General features: G+C 39.3%; 1 protein-coding gene across 1 annotated transcript; it reads left to right on the top strand.

Moving 5' to 3' along the window:
• The first annotated feature begins 585 nt into the window (after positions 1-585).
• On the top strand, positions 586-11,206 carry LOC131783788 (SR-related and CTD-associated factor 4). Its single transcript, XM_059100552.2, has 15 exons — positions 586-720; positions 834-917; positions 1,015-1,059; positions 1,182-1,250; positions 2,078-2,170; positions 2,674-2,773; positions 3,600-3,992; positions 4,463-4,698; positions 4,996-5,099; positions 5,454-5,545; positions 6,114-6,443; positions 6,961-7,064; positions 7,881-7,988; positions 8,564-8,750; positions 9,006-11,206. Exons 1-15 carry the CDS (start codon positions 682-684, stop codon positions 10,910-10,912), a joined length of 3,891 nt encoding a protein of 1,296 aa, XP_058956535.2. The 5' UTR covers positions 586-681; the 3' UTR covers positions 10,913-11,206.
• The last annotated feature ends 3 nt before the right edge of the window (positions 11,207-11,209 follow it).

Raw genomic sequence — 11,209 nt, 5'->3', positions numbered from 1 at the left:
GGCCCTTTTCTGTAGGCATCTATGTCCTTTCGCTCTGACGAAGGGCTAGCTCTCGAAACCTCAGCTTTGAAATTCTTCACGGTGGCTAATTTACGTCACCAACTCAGCTGATAATGCTAAATTACCCTGTTATACTCTCCAACCAACACAGCATCACAGTTTCTGTAGAAACTTACCCCCTTTATCCATGTCCAAGCTTTCCTTAAAAGAGAGCTCTCTTTACAAAGGCCTGGGCTGTCGGGGCATTCTGAATCCATCAATGCGGATGATGAGGTCTTCATACCGGCCATCGTGAAGAACTGTAACCGGTGAATAACCTTCTGGAGATCGGCGCGGTTAAACGACATTAACAGCTCCATTAGTTTAAGTACCGCTTATAGTTACATTCTCACTGCCAAAGGATAGGTTAAGAGAACCACGCGAAGTTTCCAAGCGAAGTTCTCACGCGACGACTGAAAATACCTCCACTCTACTTGGGCCATGACGAACTTTGATACTGACTTGATTACGCATATGACAAAAAACGGGAGCTAACAGGGACCCCATGGGTTATTTTTGCCCGGGAGCATGATGGGATAGCCGCACTTTAAGTTCCGCCATGTTGGTTTACTTCTGCCCGACAATGGAGTCAAATTATTGGGCAATTCCTGTGTAGTTTCTAAATTACCGACCGAAGCAAAAATGGGGGACATGGAAATTGTGAGGCAGTTCAATAGTGAAGTAAGTATGATGTCATGTCGGAGGGTTTTCAATGAAAATCACTTTTGCTGCGCGGCTTCGAGAGTTCTCTTCCGCTCCTCGATAAACTTGTAAGCTTCGATTTATACTTTCAGCTGTCGACAATCTATGAAACCAAGCCACCTATCTCTAAAGCAAAGGTTGCATCTGTAACCAGGCTTGCTGTTAAAGCCATCAAGGTATGCGTTGTGTTCATATATAATACAAACAACCGAAAAGAGACGTTATGAAATTCCAGCGATTTACCTCAGTAACTTAACTATCATCTCATTGCAGTATTATAAACACGTGGTACAGAGCATCGAGAAGTTTGCTCAAAAGGTTCGTCCAGATTCCTTGTCCTTTTCCAATTGTCAATGATATGGTGGAATCATTAATTTTTTGTTAATGACAGTTTCGGAATCAAGTGAACTTTATTTCTCAAATTTCCTCCGTTGTTGCAGTGTCGGCAGGAGTATAAAGTTCCAGCTCTGTATGTAATGGATTCTGTTATACGGCAATCGCGACACCAGGTGAATCTTTGTGTTGATTTTTTTGTAATATGACATGTGCATTTATTTGCGATCTAATATGTGTTGGGGCTGTATGATGTTTGACGTTTGCATACTGTAACTCATTTGCATTTACTTGTTGGAAAGTCGATATCACTGTTAATATGATCATCGCTTTGAAAGTCTACTTAAACAGCTGAATTATGAAACAAATTTCAAGAATATAGAAGTTTCTATGAGAATGGAAGTTGTCTAATATTTAGATTTTTGTATTTCCCAATGAACTAAACTAATTATTGAAAAAATGTTTGAATTTGTGAATGAACTAAAATGGGAGATTTCATTGCCTATTCTGCATCTCCTAGAATGCTGAAAGAAACAAATTGAACAGCCAATTAATCTAACTAGGCCAGATATAAACTTAATCTAATGATTGGACACAATTCAGTCAAGAAATCAAACCACAAACAATTATAGTAGTTATTCAGATCTGAAATCTTAATTTTTTCTATTTGATTCTGTGAGGGTAAGTGGCATTATACTGTGACAATTTATGGTTAAACCTTTAAATCCCAAGATCTTAATAGTAACTGTCCTTACTGTCTGCCTTACAATTCTTATCATGTTAGTTCAGAGAATGTGGTATGGGCTTAACAAACAATTAACTAATTGATATTTTATTCTCATCCCTTGTCTGTGTAATATTGTATTGATATGGTATGGAGAAATTCTGTCTTGGGCACTCGTGGTAGTTCAATGGTTGTCATTCCCTATTTTTATAGTTTTCTGACCTTATTTCAAATTTTTTTTTTATAATCATTCATTGATTGTTCTCTTATTAAATGTAGTTTGGTGCTGAGAAAGATGTGTATGGACCACGCTTTGCAAAAAATATAAAACCAACCTTTCAGCATATTTTTAGATGTACTCCAGAGGAGCAGGTAATAATAATAATATTGATGATGATGATAATAATGATAATAATAATAGTAATAATAATAATGATAATGATAATAATAAGCTAGCAAAGGTCATTCCACGAGAAGGCTATTCCTGTGTCTTGTGGATGGAGGAAAACCAGAGGACCTAGAGAAAAACCCTCAGAGCAAAGACAGAAACCAAAAACAAACTCAACTAACATGTGATGCCAGGTCGGGGAATTGGAACCCAGGCCACAGCAGTGTAATGCGAGCACTCATGGCATTGTGCCAACCCTGTGCCATCCTGTCCCCTTCCCATCCCTTTCAGGTCAGGGAAAGATATCATAATCACTGATATACTGGAGAACAAATACTTTTTCTTGAACTGTAGTGTTCCCTGTTAATTTTGCTTGTCTTTTGCAAACTTGTGACTTATAAAAGTTATATGATCAGTGGAAAGGGTTTCTATGTGCTTTTAGTCCAAGTCCAAAATTGTTACTTCATTTTTGTGCTCTAATTTTCAGGGAAAAGTAATTAAGGTCTTGAACTTATGGCAAAAGAATGGTATATATGCACCTGAAGTAATTCAACCTCTTCTGAACTTACCATCAACACTAGTGGAGGGCAAGTAACTATTTTTGTTACTTACATGTATATAGTAGTGGAGCACTTTAGTAACAATGTGCTAGATGCTTGCTTGCATTTAACAGGTTGGTTTCTTGACAAGAAACTTTGACATAATGACAGCATACTAAAATAACAATTGTCTAGAGATTTGTCAAGCAATGCTTTCTCCTACAATAATGGTGCGGCGTGCAGGAAGTGAAAGTGGAAATAGGTTCACTTACCCCAATGCACAGGCAGCCTGAACAATTAGTTCTGTAAACTAGCAAACTTCTTGTTAGCTAAGGGTAGGCTGAAATTGATACCAAATTATCAATATCAGAGATATTATTCCTTCTTAAAAGTCAGTACAAGAGAATGATCAGAGAAGCCACATAGGGTTTGTAGGAGGCCCCATAAATGTGGAAAGTCCTGGAATTCTAAAACTTAGCACTAAATTGATTTGATTGATATTTTCCTTGTGAATTTGTTTAATGTCATTACTTGTCATTTTGATGTTGAAGGAACAATTTGGTCTTTTCTGAGAGTTTAAGGGTTAATGTGAATCTTTGGAATCCTGGAAAAATCAGCCTGAGATGTGCAAAAATCCTGAAATGTTGATTTTTGATTAATTGCTGCAAGTGCATCAGTAGTTTATGTTGCTTTGTGCAGTCAATATTGGGAGCAGAGTTTTGCTTCTTGTGGGAAGTGGTTGATGATTTTATTAGTGAGTAACATGACTTCATTTTGGAGCAATGGTCCCTTATAGTGAGCTTGACAGTATTCATAACAGTATTCATAACAGTATTCATAACAGTATTCATAACAGTGATATGTTTTTATACAGAGAGTGAATTGCTACCTGCTACAGAGACAGTCAATGCATCTGCTGTAGAAGTGCCAGAGAATCAAGCCACCCTAGCAATGACTAATCCAGGTTCCACCAGTCTTGAGGAGCAGCAGCAGGAACATTTACGACAGATTCAGCTTCTTCAGCAGAAGCTTCAAGAGCAGCAGCGCATAAATGAACAACAACAACAGCAGCTGAGGCAGCAACAGCTTCTCCCACCAGGGGTGGTCACAGTACCGCAGGAAACCCAGCCTCCACACCAAACAGAAGGGAGCACATCTGCAATTGCGGAATCTCAAAGAAGCAGCATACCTCCAACAGTAGTGGGACAACAGCAGCCTAAGTTTCAACTGCAGCCAGAGGTTTATGCACAGATCCAAGCCCTTACAGGTGAAAATTACCATGGTTTGATGAATTTTCCAAAAAATTCAATAATAGTGCTGGATTGTATTGTTTTTGTAATACTATGCTCAGTTATTTGTCTAGAAAACTTGGCAATCCTGTCAACCAAACAACTACAGACAAATCAATCATGACTTTGTCATGCAGGTTTTTTTTCTTTTAGGTCAAGTTCTTGCTCTGAATTGTCACAGGCTCTTTGTTCTAACTTAGAAGCAAGTAGGACTTGAACAATGGCACAATGAAGAATAATAATATTTGACTCTGGATGACCTTGTCTAATCCTTGAAATTATGCTATAGGCTTGATTGACATTATGGCCCACTTCTAGTTCCTTTTAAAAATATCAGATTCCCTTTTACATGTCATTTTGGTCCTATATTGCCAAATTTTGAAGTCTTCTCAATTAAGTGCAAATTAAAATTCTTTGAACTTATGTTTAGATAATAATTTTGTTATAGGTATGAATATACGAATGCCACAGACAAACAAGTCTGCTGCACCAGACTCATTGATAAGTTCATCTCAGGCACTTCTTCCCCAAGGGAATGGTGAGGACTCTTTACAACCCAATCAAATTACAAGATTTGCAGATGGCTCTAATTTTGGACCCTCCAGGAGCATGCCTGCCTGGGTTCCTAATGAAATGGATCCTGGAACTCAACTTGGTCCCCAGTCTGGAGAGGAGAGGAGACCGGTGAGTAATCTGCACAGTGTTGATCAGCTTTCTTTTTTGTCTTTGTGGTTGTGAAAGATGAGCATGGTTAATTAAGAATTTTTTAAATATGTTTGGTATTATAGGAATATTTAATTGTGGTACACAAAAGTCATCTAGTAGATAGAACCTAGCTAACTAGAAAAAAGGTTAATTGAATCCCTTGCCACAAACATCTCATTCTTGAAGCCCAGTATGTCTCTTTTCAGTTTTACTATGAAATACCATTGTTTATGAATGGCATATTCTTGCTTAAGGAATCTGCTTCATGTTCCTTAGACTCTCATAGATGATTTTGATTATGGGGATGATGATGATGATGCTGCAAGAATTGCTGAGCAACGACGGCATTTGATGGAGGAAGAGAGGCGTCTGAGCCAAGAGTAAGTCAACACTTGCCAATTTATAAGACAGTTCTGTACAGGGAATAGAAAGCCTTTAGTGTGGCAATACCTTACATGAGTTCCAATAGTTATACAGATTTAAAGGAGCATTTATATTCTCTTTGCTGCAATTTTGTTTTCCTTGTGCTTATAGTGAATAATGTAAACAGTCCCTGTAGGTTTTCCCCTGAATTGTGTCACAGATTTTTTGTGAAGTGTCCCTGTCCTTGTCTTTCCATTTTTTTTTGCAAATCTATCAGTTAACAATGTTAACCAGTAACAATGTAGCACAATTTTCTGTTCTAATTTAGTTAGGTATATATTTTAATACCATTGAATATTTATAATTCTTAGAACTCGTCCTCTCTTGGGTGACTTACAAGGTGAATTTCAGAGCACTTTCCGACCAGTAGGGGAATCTCATGACCGACATCCTGATCCTGCAGGTACTAGACTTCTTTTGGATGAAAATCACACACCTTTTTAATGCTTTCCTACAGATTTTTCATGTTAAATGTAATTTTAAGTCACATATGTTGCTTTTCTTTGCTTCAATCCTCTCCTCCCTGATTCCCTCATTTCTATTCCTTTCCTCTCAGCTAATTTTTACATATATTTTAACACAAAAATTTGCAATCTTTAAGACAAGGAAAGTGTAAGTATCCTGCATTATCTCACATCCTAGCAGTATGCATGTTAGCAGTATGCATGTGTTATTAAAGAATTACAGCAAATAAAATGCAAGCTTCCTACTTAGAGTTTAAGAGGCAGGGGTTTTGTTTGTGTTCTTTTTTTCTAAGTTGTTGAAAAGTTAGCAGTACTGGGTATAACTTGTTACAGTCTAATATATTTTCTTGAAGGCTATGTATTAATTGGAGTTAACAACCATGATAGTGGGTAGAATGTTGCAAATTAACTGGAAAGTTTGCCTCATGTAGCTGCTAGGCCATATTCATGTACACAATCCTGAGCAAGTATTCACATCTAACCACTGGAATTGTTATTCTGTACCAGGGCCATTTGGGAGAAGGTCTCCTGATATGCATTCTAGAGAAAGATCTCCTGGCTATTACCATCGATCTAGGTCTCCAAGAAGACGGAGCAGGAGTCCTAGATGGAGAGATCGATCACCTCGACGACGATCACGCTCACCTCATGGAAGAGATCGAGAAAGAGACCGGGAAAGGGATAGGGACAGAGGGCGGAATCGGGAAAGAGACAGGGATTGGTTCAAAGATCGCGACTCTGAGAGGGAAAGAGATAAAGAGAGAGGTCGTGGCAGTGACAGAGAAGTTGAGAAAAGAAAAGATTGGATTCCAGCACCAAAGAAGGAAACACTTAGTGGTATGTTTTTTTTTCTGAAAGAGTTATTTTTGTATGCAAGTAGTAAAAGAAGAATTTGTCTAAGCCACAGAGAAACTTTTAACAAAATGAAAGATTGAAGATTAAGTCCAAATTTTTACCTCAGTGAAGTTGATCAGTTGTAGATATAAGATAAGAGTTTGATAAAAGTATCTGACCTTTTAGTTCTTATCATACCTGGACATTTTATGTGTGCTTGTTCATGGCTTTGGTGATACCTGTTATCTTGGATTTGTTAAATTTACATGCAAAGGGTTTCATTAGTTGGTGAACATTCAAATGAAAACTGATGCACAACAATTGAAAAGGTTCACAAGAAAGAAAATTTATAAAACACTTTGATATGACCAAAAAAATAACTCTTGATTTGTGCATTTTTTCCTTAGTGTTTTGTTAAACAACCTGGTTCAAAAATTTGGCATGTGAAATCCTTAAAGAAAATCTGAAAAGCATCATAATACAGGGGCACGAAACTGATACGTGTTCTGCTGTTATTTAGTTTGTAGTACAACAATCTGGGTTGGACATTTGGCTAAGACAGTGATGAGGGAAAATTTACAGGAGACGTTTGAGACCAAGAAGTTCACAGTTTCATCTATTGATGTAAGTTGAAAGTTGGTGAGAGCCTGATTAGCAATCAGTAGCTTCAAATAAAGTCCAGAATCAGTGTCTGGGAGCCAATACTATGGAACATGATGATATAATAGAGACGGGCGGTCAGTTACAAGTTTGCAAATCTGCGGCTTGATGTTGATTGTCTCTTTCTGATTCCATGACTTTGCTTTACTTGCAAAGTTAATTACCAGATTTATTACATCTATTCGAAATCACTGGTGATCCTTGCAATCTGATTGGCTATCATCAGTGTGTTTTTTTTTTAATGAATCACACCATTTTTGGCTTTAAATTGCCCTTTTTTTCCACTCAATTAGAATTAAACTAAAACTTAACAACCAATCCGATTTTAAGGCTTGTTTAAAGTAACCAAAAAAAATTGCAGGAAAAGGAAAGACAACTTTTTCAATGCACTTGTTTGGTTTTGAAATCATGCATATGATTTCAAACCAAATTGCACCCCATGCAGTTCAATAACCTTTATTAATTTAACAAATGGTATGGGGTCCAATCCTGATCAAGCCTGAGTTTTATCAGTTTTTTTTTTTTTTTATCAGTTTTTTTTATCAGTTTTTTATCAGTTTTTACCCTTTACGGTGGCTAATTTACGTTTTCAACCCAACACTAAATTACCTGAGTTTTATCAGGTTCTGTTTTCACAAGTTGAATTTCTTACTGTGATGTTGATCCTAAGGATACAAATACTCAACAGTCTTTTCCTTTGGATCACTTTTACTCGGGTATGCTGTATTATGTAAAGTGGTTATTAAATCTTTTGATAAGTGACCTGTCTAATTTGTACAGATGGTCCCACCCAGAGGTTGTGCTTATGTTGTGATGGCAGAAAGACAAGAAGCTTTAAAAGTGCTGGTTACCTTAAAGAATGAAAGGCTTCATGGTAATTACCTCAAGGTTTGTATTCCACTTGTCTTATCTTTACATAATGGGATGTGGTTAATGTGAGGGTGTTATGTTAAGGTGTAAATATGAGGAGTTCTTCAAAATCTGCAGTTAAATTTTGTGGGCTCGAGGGACTTTTTTAGTAGAGATGTTTGCTATAGTTAACTTTTTAAAAACATAAAATTTGAGGCCCCATGCGCTCACTTTTAAATAAGTTTGCAGTAACTTGAAAGACCAAAATTATGTCATTGCATTAAGTATGTACTGTTGCAAAACATCTGAGCCAGATTGATTGTAAGGAAGTCTCAGGGGCATCAAGTGCGAGGTTGAATTTCCTGCTCTCTATGCTTTTCTTAAGGTGCTGACAAGGAGAATTTGTTTAGCAATCAAGATATTCTTTAGTCGGTGATCAATTCCTTTATTCTTGTGACCTTAATGTTTGATTCAAGGGTGATATTGTAAGGAGAAATTAGATACTAGTCACTCTTAGGGATCAAAGGGTGAAGGACTATTCAATAATTCCTTCCCTGTGAGACCTATGCAATAATATTCATCATTACAATGACATTATTGATGTGTTGTTGCAGTTGGCTTGGGCGCCTGGAAAAGGAGTGAAAGGCCGAGAATACAAAGAATATTTCGATACAGAGCAAGGTGTAACATTCATCCCTTGGAGTAAGCTGGGAACTAATGTGGATCTACAAACACTGAGTGAAGGAAGTTGGATTGACCCAGAAACTGTACCACCGGGACATCAGAACACTATGAAGGAGGGTACGTGTAGTTTTGCTTATATATATCTCTGGGTCGGAAAAGCTTAAGTTGTTGTTATTCTTAAATGTTATTACTAAGAAAGAGTACATATTTCCTCGCAATTGAAACTGTAATCAGCACTTTATTCAGGGAATGACAATCATATTGAGTCCCATCCCACAAGTTATCAGTTTAAAAAACCAAAACAAAACGATCAACAACGTTTGATAGTTTGTATGACCTCCTTCATCTCTTTGTTGTGGTCTTTCTCTACAGGATCAGAGGCCGGTAGTGCAGACACAAATACTATTAAAGATGATAAAGATCTCGGAAATATGAGTCAAGAAGAGCTCATGAAGCTGGCAGCCGCTCAAGCAGCAACTGATGAGAAGAGTACAGAGCAACCTCAGGCTGTGAACGCAATTGGACAGGCTCCTCCTCACGTTCGCCCACCGGGACCCCACATGTTCCCAGGCCATCCTCCTTTGATTCCTCCACCGATGTTGATGCAGCATCCGTTCCCTGGAGCTCATCTGCCTCCCAACATGGTACCACCAGGAGCACCACCTCCACTTATGACAGGAGTACCACCTCCGAATATAGGTGGTCCCTCACTACATCAGTTTAATCCAACCAGACCACCAACTGTAGGAGCTCTTAAGGGCCCGCCAGGTCCATCTTCAAACGTAAGCAGACCTCAAGAAGGAGGGCAGTTTCAGTCAGAAAACAGCCGATTCCCTCCTTCTGGGGTTCCACAAGATTCTAGTCAGTTTCCTCCCAAAGATGAGGATGGTCACCACCAGGCCAGATCGCATGAAGTTAATCAGTTTCCTCCCCATCATCCTAGTAGACCTCAAGAACGAGGACAACATCCCTCACACAACCCAGTCAGACCTCAGGATGGGCCGCCTTTTCCTCACCATCCTGGTAGATTTCCAGACAGTCATTTCCCTCCTGTGCATCACGGACCACACCCATTCCAACACCGACCTCATCACATCAGAATGCCACATTTTCATCCAGGAGGACCTAGGTTCCCTCATGATCTACCTTCTCTCGTGCCCACTGGAGGACCAATGCGTCCTCCAGACTTTGGCCCATCCGGTCCAAATCCTTGGGGACCAGGGCCTGGTCCTATGAGAGGTCCACCGCCTCATGGTATTCCACCACCTGGTTGGCCAGAGGGTAGACTACCAGAGGATGCTCATAATTCTGAGGCGCCTGAAGAATGGAATGAGCAACAAAAGAAAGAAGGTGAAGATCATACGGAAGAGATAAACACAGCTAACCAAGATAAAACCATCGATATCCCCAATGAAGAGCGAGACCGAAGGCCAAGAAAGGAGCATGAGGATCGAGATCGTGAACGGCCTCGGGACCGAGATCGTGGACGTGATCGAGATGATCGTGATCGTCGAGAACGCGACGATCGTGGTCGAGGCCGAGACTGGGATGACCGTTTTCGTGATCGCGGTCGTGATCGCGATCGTGTCCGCGATCGTGAACGTGACCGAGACCGTGAAAGAGGGCGTGATCGCGACCGCGATCGCGATCGTGATGACCGACGACGTGAGCGCGACGAGCATCGATCACACAGGGACGTCAACGGTGAAAGGGATGCTTCTAGGAATGGTTCGAGAAGAAGAAGTAGGTTTGAACCACTCGAACAGAAACCTGACCCAACCGAGTTAGAAGCGGGAGAAAGGAATAGCAATGAAATAAAAGAAGCTTCCGTCGATGGTCCTCCAGCACTTCCTCAAAATTTGGAAGTTGAATCTAGAGGAGAGGAGGGTGAAATTGTAGATGGAAATGACGAAGAAGGTTTCGAGAATGTAAATGCTCTCAAGGACAATGAAGACGGAAGCTTTCCTAATGATTGCGAAACTTTAAACGTTCCTCAGAACAATGATGAAAACATTCCCAAAGATATCGGAAATGTAAACATTCCCCAGGATATTGATGCAATGAGCATTCCCACAGATGTCGATATCGAGAGCATTCCCAAAGGTGATGACGCCATAAATACTCACATGGAGATTGCACCTGAGAACGGTCCCAAAGTCATGGAAAATGTAGACACTTCTCAAGGATTTTACGAGCAGAATAGCTCCAAAGAAACTGTTAATTTATTGAACTCAGATACCAAAACTGACGATGAACTCGAGCAAGCAAATTCCAGCTGACTGTTTCACAAACAAACTTTTTGGGGGACTTTGCTTTTTATCAAGTGTCCTAATAGTTGATTTTATCATGTACTCCGGTCAAAACCGCATTTTTTTTATCGAAAACCAATCTTTTGACACGCTATCCATCCACTCCTTTTTTCGTTTGAATTGTAAATCCTTGGACTTCAACTGGAAAAATTTAATTTTCCGTAGAAGGCGAATGTTATCGCTGAGAGAAATTGAACAATGAATTTTTGGCATAGGTCTCTCTGTCTTATTAATTTCACAATAAAATTACGGCTGGCCATTCAACCT

Source organism: Pocillopora verrucosa, chromosome 9 (assembly GCF_036669915.1).
Source record: "Pocillopora verrucosa isolate sample1 chromosome 9, ASM3666991v2, whole genome shotgun sequence".
In the NCBI taxonomy this organism is placed as follows: Eukaryota; Metazoa; Cnidaria; class Anthozoa; order Scleractinia; family Pocilloporidae; genus Pocillopora; species Pocillopora verrucosa.
This window is presented reverse-complemented; position numbering and strand designations above follow the sequence as displayed.

Bases quoted from the DNA above. Each gene is read 5' to 3' on its own strand.
- LOC131783788 (XM_059100552.2), top strand. From the start codon at position 682: ATGGGGGACATGGAAATTGTGAGGCAGTTCAATAGTGAA. The intron at 5,100-5,453 runs GTAAGTCAACAC...TATAATTCTTAG, and splicing joins GAGAGGCGTCTGAGCCAAGA to AACTCGTCCTCTCTTGGGTG. The intron at 5,546-6,113 runs GTACTAGACTTC...ATTCTGTACCAG, and splicing joins CCGACATCCTGATCCTGCAG to GGCCATTTGGGAGAAGGTCT.